Below are 21,303 nucleotides of genomic sequence, written 5' to 3'. Positions count from 1 at the left end.
GAAGATCAAGCAGGCTTTGTACCGGGTAGAGAGACTCGAGACAATATCTTAAAAACTGTTCTCCTAATACACGAAGCCAAAAAAAGCAGAAGACCAGCCTTGTTTCTATCAATAGATGCCGAGAAGGCCTTTGATAGACTAGACTGGGACTTTATGCTACAGACATTAAAGAAATATGGTTTAGGCCCACAAATGATTAAATGGATAGGGGCCCTATATTCTATTCAAGTTAATGGGACCTTATCTGAAAGCTTTAGGCTTTTTAATGGGACGCGACAGGGTTGTCCATTGTCTCCCCTGCTCTTTGTGTTGTCCTTGGAACCATTCTTGACTTCGATAAGAACTAATCAAGAGATTCAGGGGATAGAGGTGGGGGGTCAAGAATACAAAATATCAGCTTTTGCAGATGATGTTATAATATATCTAAGAAACCCTATACAAACTCTCCCAAAAACTTTGGAGGAAGTGGGAAAATACAGTTTAGTATCAAATTTAAGAGTGAACCTGGATAAGACAGAAATCTTGAATATCTCGGTACCATCAAATCACAGTAGGGACCTTCAGAGAGTGTACCCATTTAAGTGGAAGACTAAGGGGTTGAAGTATCTAGGGGTGTTACTATCAAAATCAAATACAGATTTATACCAAGATAATTATATATCCCTGCTGAATAATATTAATAGCGAACTCAAAGGATACCCAGCCCATAGACTATCATGGTTCGGACGAATAAATGTAGTCAAAATGATGATTCTCCCAAGGGCCCTATATATTTTTCAGAGTTTACCAATAGATATTCCTGGGACCTTCTTTAAAACATTACGATCAATAATACAGAGATTTGTATGGAATAACAAAAAAAATCGTATTGCTTTTCGGATACTAACAAAGACTAAAGAAAAGGGGGGGGTCTTTCTCCCCGACTTTGAAAAATATTACGAGGCGGCGATCTTGAGGCGAGTGATAGATTGGGCATGCGCTTCCCATGGGAAAAAAATAAAAAAATGGGTAGATTTGGAAGAAAAAATTTCTAAAGTAACGTTGGGACAGATTCTCTGGATCCCGAGGCAGTTTAGAGGGATGACGGAATTAGTGGCACCAATTACCTCGGTAGCTTTTAACACCTGGGACAAACTAGCCAAGGGTTCACAGTTACAACAAAATAGTCCCTTAATGCCCTTAACAGGAAACAACTACTTTCCCCCGGGGAAGGACAACAAATTATATCTAAAATGGACTACAGCACCTTATTTAAGATTGAGGGATGTAATGAAGGGGAATGTCTTGTGCTCACTAAGTGAACTCCGTGAAATATATGGGCCCTCCCCTTGGGAGGTCTGGAGATATAAACAATTACAACATTTTCTAGATTCTCTTCCTAGACCACTCAGGGGGACTGGTGAATTAAATGTATGGGAAAAATTAGTGGATCAAATGGACACAGGGGGTTACGGAATCTCAACCATCTATAAGCTACTGATAATACAACAGGAAGTTGGAGCTATATGCCCAACAAGAAGTTGGGAAAGGGAATTAAACCAAATATTACCAGAAAATATGAGAAATAAAGTGGTAGATTATGTACACTCAACATCAATAAATACTCGGATAAAAGAAATGAATTTTAAATTATTGGTTAAGTGGTACTACGTCCCAGCAAAATTACATAAGATAAACCCCCAGGTCTCACCCTTGTGTTGGAGGGAATGTGGGGAGGTGGGAACCCATGCCCATATCTGGTGGCAGTGCCCTAAAATCCAACAATACTGGAAACAAATATTAGAAATAATAAAAGAGATCAGTAAAGTAGAGATTATTTTGGAGCCGTGGCAATGTTTGTTCCATGTAACAACCACACCCAGGAAAAAATATAAAACATCAATTGTGCCTATTTTATTAAACATAACAAAATTATTGATTCCGAAAAAATGGAAGGAAAAACAGGCCCCGTCAACACAAGAATGGTTAAAGGAAGTGGAAAAAGTTAGAAATATGGAGGAAGATCAGCACTGGGAAATAAACCAGAGAGAAGAAGGGATCTGGGGATGCTGGGTGGACTTTAAGCAATCCCAGCTCTATCAAGATCTTATGAGCAGGGAAGATAGGATGTAGTTATGCTTGTGGGTTTAGTACCTCTGGAGAGAGAGGGAGGTCACTCCATAAAGGGTTGTTTTTCCTATATTAATATCAATGATTTTTTTCTTTTTTTTTTATTTTTTTTTTTCTCTTTTTCTCTCTTCTCCTTTTTCTTCTCCTCCATCCTTCCCCTCCCCCCCCTTTTTTTTTTTTTTTTTTAAATTTTTTTTTTTTTTTTTTTTTTTTTTTTCTTTCTTTTTCTTTTTTGCACGAGTGGATTTGAAGGGGAGAAATGTTAGTTAAATCTCCCCCCTTAAGAGGAAAGGAAGAGGAAGTGAAAATAAAAGGATTTATCACTGGGAATAAATATAAAGTTAAACACATAAAGAAATTTGATAGGTATCACGAAAGGGAGAAGAGGATAGAGATACGTGAAGTATTTAATTCCTCCTCCCCCCACCCCCCCCCCCCCTTTTTTTTTTTTTTTTTTTTTTTATTTACACGAGTGGATTTGAAGAGGAGAAATGTAAAATTAAATTTCCCCCCCTTAAGGAAGGAAAATAAAAATAAAAATAAATGGACTTAATCACTGAGGATAAATATAAAATAAACACATAAAGATATTTTGATAGGTATCACGAAAGGGAGAAGAGGATGAAGATACACGTAGTACTTAATTCCTCTTCCCCCCCCCCCCCTTTTTTTTTTTTTTTTTTTTGCTCTTTTTCTCTCTATTTCTATTGGAGGAGGATGGAGGGAGGGCATGAGAGAAGAGGGAGGATGGGGGAAAGGAGAGGGAGAAGGATAAAAAGGTGTAAGATAGACCCAAATCGAGAATGTTGTCTTCAATGTTGTTATGTACATTTAAGTTATGTCAAGTGTATATAAAGATGAATTTGTTCCGTATAAATTTAACATAAATGTAATTTAATGTGAATTGTGTATGTTTTTTTAAAAAAACTTTTGAAATAAAAACAAATAGACTAAAAGTCGCCTATGGAGATTTTTAAGGTTAAAAGTTTGACACCATTCCACGAGCGGGGCGCAATTTTGAAGCATGACATGTTGGGTATAATTTTACTCGGCGTAACAGTATCTTTCACAGTATAAAAAAAAATGGGCTAACTTAACTGGTGTCTTATTTTTTTAATTCAAATAAGTGATTTTTTTTTTTTCCCCAAAAAAAGTGTGCTTGTAAGTCGGCTGCGCAAATAGGGTGTGACAAAGTATTGCAATGACCGCCATTTCATTCTCTAGGGCATGGGTGCTCAACCTGTGGCTCTCCAGCTGTTGCAAAACTACAATTCCCATAATGCCTCAGCCTTTGGGAGACATGCTTGTACCTGTCAGCGGCTTGCAATGCCTCATGGGAATTGTAGTTCCGCAACAGCTGGAGAGCCACAGGTTGAGCACCCATGCTCTAGGGTGTTAGAAAAAAATATATATAATGTTTTGGGGGTTTTAAGTAATTTTCTAGCAAAAAAAAAAATCTATTTTAATCTTGTAAACACCAAATCTGAAAAACAGCCAAAGTCCTTAAGTGGTTAAACACATAAACCTACTATTCTGGGGACCTGTTTACAACAAGCAAAAAATGCAACAACAGCGTTTCAAAATGACCTTGCACCTATGACCCTTAAACACAGCATTACTTGAATTGGATGCTATTTTCACAAAAGACACTGTTTAAACAATAACATAGGATTAGGCATCAGTTCTATGTGAAAGGTGACAAATGAGATACCTTTATTGGCCCATAGACTTAAAACGATTGACTTAGACTACAAGCCGATTAGACTATAAAAAATGTACTGGATTTCACTCTTGTCTGTTGTGCATCCTGATACCCACCCATGCTGCTGTCTCCATACCTAAACTGCTACCTACCACTGCCTTATGGTATGTTTTTCTTGTGGGCCTGTTAGCAACACCCACGGCCAGAGTAAATAGTTTAAGAGCTGAGGGCATCCAAGTACTGGTAGGCACACTAGCCTTAAAGGAAACGCAGCTGCTGGAGTTGAAGAACATAGAATGCAGTGTTTGCCTATGCAGCCTCATACTTGCACCAAAGAGTATGGAAACGTTTCACAATTTGCAAAGAGAATATCATTTACCCAGTTCTAAGCTATTTGGGATTTTTCAAGTTAAACAATATATAGTATTTCCTCCACTGCTTGCAAATAAAAAAATCTTTCACTTACCTCTTTTGAATCTTAATGCAAAAATCACCCACATTCCCCATGGTTAATCTCCTTACTCTCTATAGCACCCTAATATCTAAATGTCTTCTGTTGTCTCACAATAACAAATGGAAGTTGGACTTGGGTATCGAACTGGAGCAGGATGATTGATTTGAAATATGACTAAGTTATGTTTGTGCAATGCATTTGCTGCATAGACTAATTTATAAAGTATTACTTAGATCGCCCATGATCCCCAGCCATCCATTTAACAGCTTTTGTGGATATCCAGAATCTGGCACATTTTGCCCTATATGGTGGTTATGTCCTTTTTGTCCAGAAGTTGTGGACATAGATTTATAAAATTCTTTGCATGCTTTTTCAATGGCCACTTCCCATGAAACCTAGTGATGCACTTTTAAATCTAAAATGTGATAGTATTTTTAACCACTTCCCGCCTGGCCTATAGCAGAATGACGGTCGGGAGGTGGTTCTCTTATCCCGACTAGGCGTCATATGACGTCCAGCAGGATAACATGCCGGCACGCGTTGGGATCGCTGGTGCAGCATGTCAGTCTGACACACCGTATCTCCGATCGTGGTAAGGAGCCTCTGACAGAGGCTTCTTACCACGTGATCAGCTGTGATCAATCGCAGCTGATCACGTGAACCAGGAAGTGCTGGTAAACGGCTTTCCTCGGTTCGTGCTGACATGGAGAGCCGACCAATGGCTCTCCCGGTCGGGGGGGGGGGGATTATCCTCAGCACAGTCCCCATCAGATGTGCCCATCAGCTGCCAGTCAGTGCCCCCCTCAATATAGTCTTAGTGCCCAGCAGTAACACCTGTCATCAGTGCCATCTATTAGTGTCCATCAGTGCCTATCAATTCTACATATCAGTGCTGCCTCATCAAAAATGTTGGTCTTTGTTTAGCAAAAAATAATAACCCCAGAGGTGATCAAATACCACCAAAAGAAAGCTCTATTTGTGGGAAGAAAATTATAAAAATGTTGATGAGGATACAGTGTTGCATGACCGCGCATTCAAAGTGCAACAGCGCTGAAAGCTGAAAATTGTCCTGGGTAGGAAGGGGGGAAAAGTGTCCTGTATTGAAGTGGTTAAGCATCAATTTGTACTTATGTACAAGGCATGTTTTTCTGAAACCCTGTATGCGGCTGAGATTAAAATCTGGTTACACTGGACAGTAATTATTGAAAGAATTGATGGCGAAACTACACGGCACTATGCCTACGTCTTGGAACCATGTGTCTCACAGTTCCTATCAAATGGCTTTGACTGTAATTTTTTTATGTAAAACCACAAAGCGTTCTAATGCTCCGTTCACACCTGGGCGTTTTGAATCTGCCAAAATTAAAAATCGCACAAAACTAATTTTAGATGCCATTCATTTTAATGGCACCTAAAAACACAGTGCAGTTCTGCCATGGTTGTTGTGCGATAAATTGCGATTGAATAATTCCTTAAATTCTTTTATGTCACCTACTTAATGCTTAGAAACATTGAAGCCATTATCCATATGGGGTGACTAATGTTTACTATGACAATGCCACCTTTGTATTTTTGAAAACTTTCTAATAAACAGATTGAACACAAAATAAAAAAATCCATCCAACTTAAAAAGAAGTCAAGGCCTAAGTCTTAGAGGCCAGAAGCTGTCCTGGGTGCAAAGAACGGATCTGAACATGAGGACAAGTATTTGTGGGCATCTACTGCAACTTACCAGTCATTTTTAAATAAAAGCCAGTGAAATTACAATTGTAAGCACTATTCCTAATTGCAGGAAGTAATTAAAATTCTGATTCTAGCAGAAAAAGGACAGAGTTTTGGAAGGGCTCGGTGAGTGATGAACGCACATTGATCTTACTCCTCAACCCCAGGCATATCGGCCATAAATTTAGCTACTTGGAGAACCCAAATCTTTCCACATTTCCTTACCCGAGTTCCTTGATCCTGTTGAACTAGTCTTGGTCAAAACAGGAGGATCATTATATCTCCTGAGGTACTCATCAATGCTGCCCACTTTGTTGCTGGAATCTCTCTACATTACAAGATTAATCTCTTTGCTGATGGTGCCCTACTAACTCCCAGTAATACTATTACAAACCTGACGATTCTTAGAATCTTTACCCAATGTGCTCAAATCTCAGGCCTCACAGTAAACCAGGATACATTTACAGTCCTGAATATCAAACTGCCTTCTAAAAATGGTCTCCCAAATCCAACCTTGCTTCCTTTTTACTACTGGTCGACCTCAACACTGGAATACCTAGGCAATAAATTGATCTCTCACTGTAATTCCCTTTTTTTCTATGAATTGCTATCCTTTGATGAGATCCCTAACCTTGCTTTTGCAGCCATGGCAATTCATATTGCTGTCTTGGATAGGCTGTATCAATGCAGTGAAAATTACTGTTCTCTCTTAAGCTTTCTCCACCTTACCAATTAAAGTCCGATTGATTTATTTATGTATACTACAGAGGTGGATGCTCTGCGTCATATAAATGACCCAGAGTCCCTGTTCCACTCTTTTTGTGCATAGATTACAGTGTGGCTTAGAAGTCCACAACATAGAAAGATACTATAAAGTAGACAAAATCTCACAACTTTCTTTACTGCATGACACCTTGGACGTACCCCCTGGGTTCTTTTAGAGATTCCTAACTGTGCTACCATTTCTAGCTCTGCTTACTCTAGCTCCCACACAAAGCTCACCCATCCCCCCCCCTATTAAAAATCTGGGATTCCATTCAACATTCAGGCAGATTATTGTCCTCCTTACTACTGATACTTAATAACCTATTTTTCCCTTCATGTATGGACCAACCAAGAGACAGGGGGCCAGATTCACAAAGGGGATACGACGGCGTATCTCTGTTTCTATCTATGCGACTGATTCATAGAATCAGTTACGCATAGATATCCATAAGATCCGACAGGTGTAATTGTTTTACACTGTCGGATCTTAGGATGCAGTACCGCGGCCGCCACTGGGGGGAGTTTGCGTCGTAAACCAGCGTCGGGTATGCAAATTAGGAATTACGGCGATCCACGACGGATTTTCGCGTTCGCTACGTCGCCGCTAGTCTAGTTTCCCGTCGCAAAGTTAGTCGTCGTTTTGGGTGCCCTAACTTTAGTCAGCAATCGTATTGCTGTCTAAAGTATGGCCGTCGTTCCCGCGTCGAAATTTTAAATTTAACGTTGTTTGCGTAACACGTCCGGGAATACGGAAGTACGCTACGCGCGTATTTGAATTGGCCCGCCTTGCGCCGGAGGTGTAGTTTTCATCGCAAGTGCTTTGTGAATCAGGCACTTGCGATGAAAACTTGCGGCGGTGTAACGTATCTACGATACGCTACGACGCCGCGATTCTACGTGAATCTGGTCCTTAGTTTGTTGGATTCGCTCGCATACATAATTCCTAACCTCACGTTCCTTCCCATCTTGGACAGCTGTACAAGAACCAAGCACCTAGCACAGAACATTATCGTTATCTCCAAATCTGCAACTGGATTTTAATTCAGAATTTCTACAAAAAAATAAATTTTATTTTAACACATTTGCCTGCACTCTCCGAGGTTTCATTTCCCTGCTATACACTACTTTGCTGTAATGTACTTATCAGAGAGGGCCCCCTTTCCTCTGTTTCTTATGCTCAGAATCTGGAGCAAGATCTTGCCAACCCTGGCACCCTCTGTCGTAAAAATAGCATACATAGTTCTCTTTCTGTGGTATTGGATGCCAACACAACTGGCTCACACCATTTCCAACATATGATACATGTTTGAGAGTTTGTGGGCCTCAGGGAGAGGTACTACATGTCTGGTGGTCCTTTCCAAGTTATCCCCTTTCTGGAACTTCTGGCCTCCTCCAAACCTTATTTCATATAGTTGTCCCAAAGGAAACAAAGATGGTCTTTCTGCATTATATGACCCCGGGCGAACCCCCTCCGCCCCCCCCTTTCCATGTTACTACTCTAATTGAATCCATGAGCCTCTGGGTAAGCCCACATTTCTAACTACCACTATTGGTCCCTGGATAGCCCCTAGCTGAGACAAGGCTACGGTCATGTAAACTTTTTTTTCATGTGAACCTGATTCTGTATCTATCATCTTCTTTATTTAGGCCCCTGTGTAGACAATTTTTTTGTTGTTCTTGTACAAACCCAATAAAAATGATTGCAGTCCCTTGTGTATATGAGATGATTATAAAGTACATTTTTATACTCACAATGGTGAAACTTCCCAAAGGTCAGAATAGTGATTCATTATAAGATATTCTGAATTGATTTGGAGATTTAGTGACTCGCTGCAGGCCAAATGACTAACAAGCTTCATGGTAGCACCCACACTTCTGGTTTTGATATCTGATTCAGCAATAAGAAAAAAAAAAAGTGAAATTCCAGCCGTTCCTTTGTTTACAGATGGGGAACAATTTAGGTAGCTTGGTCAAAATAAATAAACATACAGTAACAGGTGAAATACATCCTAGCTTATTCAGCTGTAACTACAGGTAAAAATGTATTTATAAAATAAGGAAATTGGTCTTTTGTCCACATCTGTCAAAAGCCCTTACTTGCAAAGTTGCCACCACTTGGTGTCTCTCCGTAGAGCAATATACACTAGCTTTTTTATGGTTTTCACCGTATTTTCCGGCGTATAAGACGACCTTTTGTACCTAAAAATTTGGCTCAAAAATCGGGGGTCGTCTTATACGCCAGATGCAGACTGCGGGCGTCCATTTTTTAAAAGCCGCGCCGCCTCTTCGTGCTGTTCCGTGATGGGCTCAGTGATCCGCCTATCACGGACGTCATCTCGTCGGTCACCTCGGATGAAAGGACGTCCGTGATAGGCGGAACACTGAACACAGGCTCTGCTGGGAAACTGAGTGTTCCACCTATCACGGAACAGCACAAGGAAGAGGCACGGCTTTTAAAAAATGGACGCCCGCAGTCTGACTCACGCCAGGCAAGTAATGAAGATCGACGATGTGAGGTGAGGCAATGGCACAGTGAGGGGTCGTCTTATACGGTGAGTATATCCCAAAACCAACATTTTAGCTGGAAAATTAGGGGGTCGTCTTGTACGCCCAGTCGCCTTATACGCCGGCAAATACGGTACAAGTTTTTCGAGAGAAGCTGCCTATTCGTTAAAAACACTCATGCAGTGACCTAATTGTCCCTGATTATTTCAGCTTCTCAGGAACACACAGTGTGACTTCCTAGCAAAACTGACTTTCTTAGCGCTTCTCAATAGATTGCAACCTAAAAAGCAGATATATAAGACTGCAATCAAATTAGATCCCATGCAAAGCCCTGTATATATTTAATGTAAAAAAATATATATTTTATTGGTACTTACCATCTTTGATAATGTCCACAATAGTGACATCATTGTAGTCATAACTAGATTCCCTCTCTGTTTTTGTCACACGTACCCTAAAAACTAAAAAAAAAAACATAATTTATTGATGTATTCGGTGGTATAATGAATCTTTAACTTTCAGCAATTTGCATGAAAATATGTTTAATTTGAAATATTACACACCAGCCTTGAAGATTCGGCTAACCATTGCCTGGTGGTAAAATAATATATTTTGTCTAGCTGAAATGGACAGTTCTCTGAATATTTAATTGGCTAAACTTTCAAACCACATACACATTTACAAATATTTTCTGTTCTACAGGTAATTTGATTAACAAAAATCGAAATTTATTCTCCAATCTGTTTCAATGTATATACATTCCTATCCAGTTCTGCAACTCTACACATGTAGCTCACTTTAAAAATCATAAAATCATACCAAAGTCTATTCCCTCTGAGCACGCTTTTTCTTTTAAATCTGTTGCTTTACCCAATGATGCACACGCACCTAGATGTAAAATGCGACAAAATAAACAATTTATTTAAGGAAAACAGAACAATTTGAGATTGTCTCTTGAGTCTATAACCGTGAAAGTGTCATGCATATAACAGACCTATTGGGCCGGATTCAGATACAATGGCGTATCTGTCCGGCCCGCGTAACGTATCTCCGATACGTTACGCCGCTCTAACTTTGGGCGCAAGTTCTTTATTCAGAAAAAACTTGCGCCCTTAGTTACGGCGGCGTAACGTATGTGTTGCGGCGTAAGGCCGCATAATTCAAATGGGGATGTTGGGGGCGTGTATTTAAATCTAACTTGACCCCACACTTTTGACGTATTATTTGAACGGCGCATGCGCTGTCCGTAAAATATCCCAGTGTGCATTGCTCTAAATGACGTCGCAAGGACGTCATTGCTTTCGACGTGAACGTAAATTACGTCCAGCCGTATTCGCGAACGACTTACGCAAACAACGTAAAATTTCAAAACTCCGCACGGGAACGACGGCCATACTTAACATTAGCTACCCCTCATATAGCAGGGGTAACTATACGCCGGAAAAAGCCGAACGCAAACGACGTAAAAAAAAAGGGCCGGGCGGTCGCTCGTTTCTGAATCGGCGTAAATCTTCATTTGCATATTCCTCGCGTAAACATACGGAAGCGCCACCTAGCGGCCAGCCTGGAATTGCAGCCTAAGATCCGACGGTGTAAGACACTGGCACCTGTCGGATCTTAGGGATATCTATGCGCAACTGATTCTCTGAATCAGTCGCATAGATACGACCAGCCAAACTCAGAGATACGACGGCGTATCAGGAGATACGCCGTTGTATCTCTTTCTGAATCCGGCCCATTGTTTACAATTGTAAAGTCTAGGTTGGCCCTGTTGCAGGAAAATATTTCCTAAAGATATTAACATACCATTACTTCAATTAAAACCCTAAAACTATTTTTTATTTATTTCAGTCTGACAGGTGGAGCCATGTTTTCAACTCTAAAGCTGTATAGACACACCGATTGAACCAAAAAAAAGCTGACAGGTCCTGCATCAACACAAGCAATGTTAATGCAGGGATCTCTCCTGCTGAGCTATTGTATTAAATTCAATTGCCAGAACACACTGTTCAGCCAATGGGTGTGAGTGCTTATCGAAAACTGGTTTTCCAGCATGACCATTTGACAGATCTTGGTCTTTAGGCCAGCATCTCTTGAACAGACGGCTGTACACACAAACTAAAAGTCGACCAATTTTCAGCCCATGTGTATTGGGCTTTAGGCTTGTTGGCTTTAGTGCATGTTATGGAAATACAAATGTCAAGACCTTGTTTTAACCACTTGCTTACTGGGCACATAAACCCCCTTCGTTCCCAGGTGAAATCTCAGCGTCCGGCACTGCGTCGCTTTAACTGACAATTGCGCGGTCGTGCGACGTGGCTCCCAAACAAAATTGGCGTCCTTTTTTCCCCACAAATAGAGCTTTCTTTTGGTGGTATTTGATCACCTCTGCGGTTTTTATTTTTTGCGCTATAAACAAAAAAAGAGCAACAATTTAAAAAAAATATATATTTTTTTTACTTGTTGCTATAATAAATATCCCAATTTTTTTTAAAAAACTATTTTTTTTCTCAGTTAAGGCCGATACGTATTTTTCGACGTATTTTTGTAAAAAAAAAAAAAAAATCGCAATAAGCGACTGGTTTGCGCAAAAGTTATAGCGCCTACAAAATGGGGAACAGAATTATGATTTTTTTTATTATTTTTTTTTTTTACTAGTAATGGCGGCGATCTGCGATTTTTATTGGGACTTGGATATTGCGGCGGACGTATCGGACACTTTTGACACAAATTTGGCGCCATTCACATTTATACGGCGATCAGTGCTCTAAAAATGCACGAATTACTGTATAAATGTGACTGGCAGTGAAGGGGTTAACACTAGGGGGTGAGGAAGGGGTTAAATGTGTAGCCTGGGTGTGTTATAACTGTGTGGGGGGAGGGGGGGTGACTGGGGGAGGGGACCGATGCTGTGTCTCTATGTACAAGAGACTCAGATCGGTCTCCTCTCCTCTGACAGCACGTGGAGCTCTGTGTTTACACACAGAGCTCCACGTCCCTGCTGTCACCTGCCGTGTCACCGACGATCGCGTGTACCCGGCGGACATCGCGGCCGCCAGGTACACGCATCGGGTCTTCGGCGATGCGTCGGGACAGTTTTTACCCGCCGCGCGCCACCCAGTGGCGCGCGCGGGTAATGCACATAAAGGCCGTTTTTAAACGGCCACTTGGCACTTGAGAGCCGCGCTGCGGACGTATTTCGTCTATAGCGCGGATCTCAAGTGGTTAAGAAGACCCCTTTCTAGCCTTAGTTGTATGCTCTGCAGCCGCCTCACCGCTTTTAATGTGTCACTAAGACAGGTATTTGCACCACTTCCGGGTACTCATTCCAGCCTAATCACGTCACGCAAACCCCCCACCCCCGCTGTCTTCTGGGAAACACGGTTCCCAGGAGAGAGCAGGGACCAGTGGTGGTATTTGATCACCTCTGCGGTTTTTATTTTTTGCGCTATAAACAAAAATAGAGCGTCAATTTTGAAATAAAATCAATATTTTTTACTTTTTGCTATAATAAATATCCCCCAAAAATATATTTAAAAAAAATGTTTTTTCTCAGTTTAGGCCGATACGCATTCTTCTACCTATTTTTGGTAAAAAAAATACGCAATAAGCGTTTATCGATTGGTTTGCACAAAATGTATAGCGTTTACAAAATAGGGGATCGTTTTATTGCATTATTATTAATTATTTATTTTTTTACTACTAATTGCGGCGATCAGCGATTTTTTTTCGTGACTGCGAAATTATGGCGGACACTTCGAAATGTTGACAAATTTTTGGGACCATTGTAATTTTCACAGCAAAAAATGCATTAAAAATGCATTGTTTACTGTGAAAATGACAATTGCAGTTTGGGAGTTAACCACAAGGGGGCGCTGAAGGGGTTAAGTGTGACTTCATTTGTGTTTCTAACTGTAGGGGGGTGTGGCTGTAGGTGTGACATCATTGATTGTGTTTCCCTATAAAAGGGAACACACGATCAATGACGGCGCCACAGTGAAGAACGGGGAAGCTGTATTTACACACGGCTCTCCCCGTTCTTCAACTCCGGGGACCGATCGCGGGACTCCAGCGACGATCGGGTCTCGCGGTCAAGGAGCTTCGGACCGGGGTGGCGGCGCGTGCCTGCGACCCACGGCTAGGCACTTAAAGAGGAGGTACCTGTATGTGCTTGTGCCCAGCCGTGCCATTCTGCCGACGTATATGTGCAGGAGGCGGTCCTTGAGTGGTTAAAAACGAAAAACGTGTGGACCTCCGCTTTCAGCTCTGAATCTTTTTAAAACCTGAGGTCTTCTTTATTTTTAGGTTGGGCTCCTCTACACACTGAGAAGCTGCAACATCAGTTCATTTTGTCTAATTAGTCCTCTTCTTGGAAAACAATCATCAGTTCTTCTGTCAGCTTCTAGAATCTCTATGGCAGTTCTCAACAGCCAGTCAATGTGGAGGGCTGCCCAGGAGGCTTTGGCTGCGAAATGACCGGGCAACTTTTTGCGATTTGGCACTGCGTCGCTTTAACCGACAATTACACGGTTGTGCGACGTGGCTCCCAAACACAATTGACATCCTTTTTTCCCCACAAATAGAGATTTCTTTTGGTCGTATTTGATCAGCCTGCGGTTTTTAATTTTTTGCACTATAAACACAAATAGAGCGACAATTTTGAAAAAAAAAGCAATATTTTTAACTTTTTGCTATAATAAATCTCCCCAAAAAATATATACAACTATTTCTTTCCTCAGTTTAGGCCGATACGTATTCTTCTACAAAAAAAATCGCAATAAGCGTTTATTAATTGGTTTACGCAAAAGTTCTAGCGTCTACAAAATTGGGGATAGTTTTATGGTATTTTTATTGTTAATTTTTTTTTTTACTAGTAATGGTGGCGATCGGCGATTTTCATTGTGACTGCGACATTACGGCGGACACTTTTGATGCTATTTTGGGACCATTCACATTTATACAGGGATCAGTGCTATAAAAATGCACCGATTACTGTAAAGAATGTGACTGGCAGGGAAGGGGTTAACCACCAGAGGGATAGGAAGGGGTTAATTTTTTTTAGGGTAAAAAATTGTTTCTCTGACACGTACCTGTAGCACACTTGCAAGCAGATCCTTTGCATAGTTTCCTTAATTGCCAACTCTCATCAGGTAAGTTATAGAATGTGCTGCATTTTTTGTCTTCAAGGAATAAAGGGGCACAATAAGAGCAAAGACCAACATTATCAGTTAATTTGTTTTATTACAATTATCAGAAAAGTGTACTTAACGCAGTAAAAAAAAGTATAATTTTCTATTATCTGTGTATTATCCCATCATCTAAATATATTTTTGAAAGCATTCTTACTTTACAGCATTTCTTCACACCTACCTAAAACTTTTGCACAATACTGTATATATTTACACATACATGCATATACTATATACTTATATGCATGTACTGTAGACTAGAGCATGAAGGACAGGAACTAAAGGTGGGGGGAAAAAATATAGAAGTGGGACTCCTCCTTTCTTATTAGCTGTTCAATGTGAAATGTGTCAGTGAAAGAAGATAATTGGCGGATTGTGACCAATAAAGTTTATTGTGGAACCTGAATTCAAAGTGAGGCATCTGCATTCCAAAGGTTGTGTTATTTCCTGCTGTGTTATTGAGACAGGAAATAGGGAAGTAGTCTACCCAGCAAGGTGACAGACAGTAATAAAACATGGAATGGTTTCTAATTCTTACCCATTCTATTTTAAACAAAAAAAGTTTTGGGTGGAGTTTTATTTTCAATAGTTATGCTTTAAAGTGATTGTAAAGTCTTGTTTAAAAATAAATAAATAACAAACACGTTAAACTTACCTCCTCTGTGTAGTTGGTTTTGCACAGAGCAGCCTAGATCCTCCTCTTCTCGGGTCCCTCTTTGCAACTCCTGGCCACTCCCTCCTATCGAGTGGCCCCACACTTAGCAGCTTCCAATGGGGGCACTGGACCCTAGTCACAGCTATCCCCTGCTTGGCTGACTGACTTTGATTGACAGTCACCAGAGCCGCTGCTGTGTCTCAGCCAATCAGGAGGAGTGTCCCTGACGGCTTAGACATTCGGTCCACTTGAAAAACTGACAAGCGGACCTGATCGGACAGCCCATGTGAAAATGCCATTAAATTGCAACAATAAAATATTAATAAATATTTAGATGTTCACAAAATATTGCAATATATTTTTTTTACCTAGATCATAATATTCATATATTGAAATGTCAGCTGGCTGTAGAAGTCCCACTTCTGTGGTTTTATGAATTCTAAAACCGATGGAAAGGGTTTCATTATGAGGAACCTGAAATACAACAAGCCACAACAAAATATGATATTTTAACAAAAACGTATATTTTATAAATGAGTGTTAAACCCAGCTTTACCTTTGTTAGGTAGAGTACAACTGATGCATTGGATGTCGACTCTTGTGTTTCATAAGTCATGATGTAGTTTTCCACTTTACTGGACAACTGTAAAAAAAAAAAACATGCGTGAATGAAAGATGGCTGGAGAATGATCACATCTAGTCAAACAGAGCTGAATGTGGGGGAAGTAGCTAAACTAGCAACTAGAGTTGGGCTGAACAAAGGGTTCAGTTTGCACCAAAAGTCCTGAACATGGAAAAAGTTTGCACCTGAGCCACGAACCTTATTAAAGTCTATGGAATCCGAACTTGAAAATTCAAAAGTCCCCATTTTAAAGGCTTATATGCAAGTTATTGGCATAAAAAGGGTTTGGGGGCCCATGGGGGGCATGTATCAATGCAACATATTTTTTTTTTTCAAAATTATTGTTTTTAGCAGTGATTTTAATGATGATTAAAGTGAAACAATTAAAATGAAAAATGCCTTTAAATATAGTGCCTGGGGTGTCCCCTAAGGCCGCGTACACACGATCGGCCATCCGATGAGAACGGTCCGAAGGTCCGTTCTCATTGGTTAACCAATGAACCTGACTGATGGTCCGTTGCGCCTACACACCATCGGTTAAAAAAACGATCGTGTCAGAACGCGTTGACGTAAAACACAACGACGTGCTGAAAAAAACGAAGTTCAATGCTTCCAAGCATGCGTCGACTTGATTCTGAGCATGCGCAGGTTTTTAACCGATGCTTTTGAATACTAACGATCGGTTTTGACCTATCGGTTAGGCGTCCATCGGTTCAATTTTAAAGCAAGTTCTCATTTCTTTGACCAAAAGTTAAAGAACCTATGGGGCCTACACACGATCGGTTTGGACTGATGAAAACGGTCCTTCAGACCGTTCTCCTCTGGTGATCCTAACGTGTGTATGCGGCCTTAGTCTTCCTGTAAAGTGGGCATTTGTACCGTGTATATAATAGAACCTGCTGCAGCAAAACTGACACGTTTATAAACAAAAGAAAAATGTAATTTAAATTGTACATATACCATTGTCGACAAAACAAAAATGTTTAAAAAAAAAAGTCTTGGGGGTCCCCCTAATTAATTCTAGGCCCTTTGGGATCCTTATCCTAGCAGGTCAGGAAAGGGGGGTGGATGAGTAAGCGCCTCCCCTCCTGAACCATACCAGGCCACATGCCCTCAACATGGGGGGTCTTCTGGACCTACATCGGGGAACATTGTTATTTTTATTTTATAATAAAGGAATTGTTAAAAAGCTGTGTCTGTTTTTTTTTGGGTACAATGTACCCCATGTGTATTTGTGGTATCTCGCGCCAATAAAAATGAAATAAAATTATAATAAATAAACTGAAATAAAAGCTGCTACCCAAAATAACCGAGTGATTATACAGTGAAAAATGTGTGGGTGGGTGCGCTAAACATTTAGTAGTGATACATACTTAAATATAAATGAATAAATATATGATACTACGACACCTATTATACTAGATGATCTAGTAGAAAAGTCCTAGAATGCAGTATTGCTGTTAACAATAATGCTCAAACATGAATGTGCCAAAACGTAAAAAAAAACATAAAACTAATGTAAAGAAGTCCAGTTCAAGCATATAAGGTTGGAAAAAAATTCCTATGAGTGGTCCTCAATTGAAGAAAGTTGTGTGCTTCCAATCAGGTTAATGGTCCACCTTCACCATATTGCTGACAAACACCCAAAAGTGAATGGATAAATTGGCTCCTTACCAGATGAAAATGCCCCCTATTTTGATACCAAAAAGGAGGACATTTAACGCTTATAACAGGATCACCTGTAGTGTTAGATACGTCCTGGCTGTAGTAGTTGTTGCAATCAATGGTATCCCGATAAATGCATGCAAGATAAAATATTGCCAAACATAGTGTAACTTGTTTAATTAAAGTTTAAAAAATATACAGAGGGAGCCAAGTGGCCGCTTACTTGTTGAGGTGCCTCAAACCCGGCACTGAGGCTCAGTTGCATTGGGTCAAATGTAAGATCCTGGGCGCTGTGTGCTCAGCTCGTGTCTCGAGCGTGCGTTCCACGTCCGCGATGTTGGGAACCAGCGATGCAGGAAGTGACAGGTACGTATGCATGACAGGTACGTATGCGCGGCACCTAACCACGCATACGTACCTGTCACTTCCTGCATCGCTGGTTCCCAACATCGCGGACGTGGAACGCACGCTCGAGACACGAGCTGAGCACACAGCGCCCAGGATCTTACATTTGACCCAATGCAACTGAGCCTCAGTGCCGGGTTTGAGGCACCTCAACAAGTAAGCAGCCACTTGGCTCCCTCTGTATATTTTTTAAACTTTAATTAAACAAGTTACACTATGTTTGGCAATATTTTATCTTGCATGCATTTATCGGGATACCATTGATTGCAACAACTACTACAGCCAGGACGTATCTAACACTACAGGTGATCCTGTTATAAGTGTTAAATGTCCTCCTTTTTGGTATCAAAATAGGGGGCATTTTCATCTGGTAAGGAGCCAATTTATCCATTCACTTTTGGGTGTTTGTCAGCAATATGGTGAAGGTGGACCATTAACCCGATTGGAAGCACACAACTTTCTTCAATTGAGGACCACTCATAGGAATTTTTTTCCAACCTTATATGCTTGAACTGGACTTCTTTACATTAGTTTTATGTTTTTTTTTTACGTTTTGGCACATTCATGTTTGAGCATTATTGTTAACAGCAATACTGCATTCTAGGACTTTTCTACTAGATCATCTAGTATAATAGGTGTCGTAGTATCATATATTTATTCATTTATATTTAAGTATGTATCACTACTAATTGTTTAGAGCACCCACCCACACATTTTACAATGTACCCCATACTCATTCACATGGGGGAGGTCGGGATCTGGGGTCCCCCTTGTTAAAAGAGGCTTCTAGATTCCGATAATCAACATGGCACCCCCCTTTCCTGTCGTACCAAGCTGCATGCACGGATAAGGGTCTGGTATGGATTTTGGGGAGGACCCCATGCTGTTTTATATCACTTTCTTCTGCTGGCAATGTTTTTTTCTCCATTCAGCTGTCAGTGGGGAAGCCCGTTGACAGCGGATGACTTATGCATTGTTAAGTACGCAGCAGTCGGCTTCCTGGCCCGCTCCTTAACTATATGTAGCCCCCGCTACTCTCAAAAGGGGAGCAGGGCTGCCAAGATGGCACTGGAGCGGTGGCAAGAGCCAGATAAGTGTTTAGGGACGGGGGTGGGTAGAACCCCTGGTAGAAGTAGTAAGGTGTTTTTTTAGCCTAATGCAGGGAATGCATTAAAGTAAAAAAAAAATTGGCATTGGAACCATTTCAGTTTATTCCTTTTGGGATGGCCAAGCTCCTTGAAATACTGCAGCACAAAGGTTTGTACTATTCACTTTCTGAATCGGTGACTCAGCACAGTTTTCAAGATTGTGCAGTTTCTAGAAATATTTTGGTGAGCGGTTCGGCCCGAACATTGCCTGTTTGGCAAACACCCGAATGTTCGGGGCGCTCGGTGGGATGTTCACTCATCGAGCGCTCCACAATGCACTGGGCGCTGCAAAGTGCATAGCTGTTTAAGAGGCCAGTTCTGTTTATAATGTTACCTATAAATCCAGTCTTTAGTTTGCAGAAATGCTAGGCTGTTTTGCTGAGAACAGTAAAAGCCTCTTAAAGGTACTTGCACGTGGTACTGATGTTTAAACATTAAAGTGGATGTAAACCCAATTTTTTTTTTTTTTTTTTTTTTTTTTTTTATGTCACAATGTAGAGAATAAGATTTCCTTTCATCTGTGCCCAGTCTTGCCACACAGAGTTAATCCAGCTCTAAGCAATCCTCTTTTATTGTTCAGTGAAAATTAACAGACTTCCAGATACAAACCTGTCTAAATAAAAAGTCCTTTCCGTCCCCTTGCTTCGAGTGACATACATTACCTCTCACAATGAACTGTGGATCACCCCCCATATTATGATAAACATCCAGGAATGTGCATAAGTCCAAGCTAGTGCACGAGATATGTAAAAACCCTGTCACTCGAAGCAAGGGGACGGAAAGGACTTTTTATTTAGACAGGTTTTTATCTGAAAGTCTTTTAATTTTCACTGAATAATAAAAGAGGATTGCTCAGAGCTGGATTAACTATGTGTGGCAAGACTGGGCACAGATGATAGGAAATCGTATTCTCTACATTGTGACATCATTCACTTTTTACATCCACTTTAATTTTCCTGGCTGAAATTTCAGCTGTTTACTTTGCGCATATGAGTGCACATTTGTGCATATGTGTGCAATTCTAATCACTTAAAATTAACAGTTAACACACATTTGCGTACTCACATAACATACTAACCTGATGCAGATTTCTGTATTTTTTTTTTTTACCCTTTATACGCAGTGCATGTTTACACACCTATATTTACAGGCACATTGAGAACAATGGGCCAAATCCACAAAAGGGATACGACGGCGTAACTGCTGTTACGCCGTCGTATCCCTGTTCCTAACTATGGAACTGATCCACAGAATCAGTTTTCCATAGTTAGGCAGAAGATCCGGCATGTGTAAGGGACTTACACTGCCGGATCTTAGGATGCAGTACCGCATCCGCCGCTGGGGGCATTTTGTGTTGAAATGCCGCCTCGGGTATGCAAATTAGCACTTACGTAGATCCACGAAGCTTTTCAGCTTCGTTTTTTCTCCGTAAGTTTTAGTTTGCATACGGAAAATTAGGGCTGCTTTTACAAGGTGTAAAGTTAGTACACCATGTAAAAGCAGACCTTTCTGTCCAGCGACGCGATTTTTTTTTAAATTTGAATTTTTTTTTTCCCGCCGTATCTTTTTTTTTTCCTGACGCAACTTTATTGACCCGTCGCAATCCACAAAGCTCGGCGTAACGTAATTTTGCGCTATGCACGTCGGGAAAATGACGTCACAAGCATGCGCAGTACGGCCGGCGCGGGAGCGCGCCTCATTTAAATGGGAATCGCCCCCATTTGAAGAGGAACGCCTTGCACCGGCGGAATTTAAGTTACACAGCCCAAAATTTCTAGGTAAGTGCTTTGTGGATCGGGCACTTAAGTAGAAATTTTAAGGCAGTGTAACTTAAATGGAAAAAATTAAGTTACGCACGATCTTTGTGGATTTGGCCCAATAGGCTGTATTTAGATCATTACAAATAAAACATGTGTATGCCTAAAAACGCTGTGTTTTTAAGCCACAGTGAGCACAAAGCCTAATAGGAACAAGTCCTATTTAGATGTTTTACATTGCACTCAACAAAATGGTCATGCGTGTATGATGCCCCTCTACTACCATTAATTCTATAAAAAAGGCCAGATCCAGTATGCAGTGTAAATGAAGAAAAAAGTATATCTGAGAATGATCAGTGATAGCGAAATAAATCCTACCTAATATACTTACCCTTTTTAGATCTTCAATATTTGGTGTGAACCCTGTCAGCATGGTAATTTCAATAAGTGTCATGGTAGCAGGTACAGAGCCATTATACCTATGTAGGTAAAGTCAGGTTAATACCAGCAGCACCAGAAAATTAAATGAAAGAGCAACAGCAGTTCTATGTGTTCATAAATTTTCTTTTAGAATTCAACTAATTATACTTAAGTAATTAACTGTA

General features: G+C 40.6%; 1 protein-coding gene across 2 annotated transcripts in view; it reads right to left on the bottom strand.

The window, feature by feature from the left end:
- The window catches only part of LOC120917126 (complement C3-like), a 284,580-nt gene that overhangs the window by 6,145 nt on the left and 257,132 nt on the right, over positions 1-21,303 (bottom strand). The window contains exons 34-40 of one of the 2 annotated variants that reach the window (XM_040328185.1): positions 21,090-21,177; positions 15,658-15,744; positions 15,470-15,575; positions 14,348-14,437; positions 10,077-10,145; positions 9,635-9,718; positions 8,505-8,640 (exon numbers count right to left, since the gene is read on the bottom strand). In XM_040328185.1, the coding sequence (XP_040184119.1) occupies positions 8,505-8,640; positions 9,635-9,718; positions 10,077-10,145; positions 14,348-14,437; positions 15,470-15,575; positions 15,658-15,744; positions 21,090-21,177 (660 nt within the window). The remainder of the gene's footprint in view (positions 1-8,504; positions 8,641-9,634; positions 9,719-10,076; positions 10,146-14,347; positions 14,438-15,469; positions 15,576-15,657; positions 15,745-21,089; positions 21,178-21,303) is intronic. The other variant, XM_040328194.1, reaches the window with a different exon arrangement.

Source organism: Rana temporaria, chromosome 1, assembly GCF_905171775.1.
Source record: "Rana temporaria chromosome 1, aRanTem1.1, whole genome shotgun sequence".
NCBI lineage: Eukaryota > Metazoa > Chordata > Amphibia > Anura > Ranidae > Rana > Rana temporaria.
Note: the sequence above shows the minus strand (reverse complement) of the source record. Positions and strands in the feature narration are given on the sequence as shown.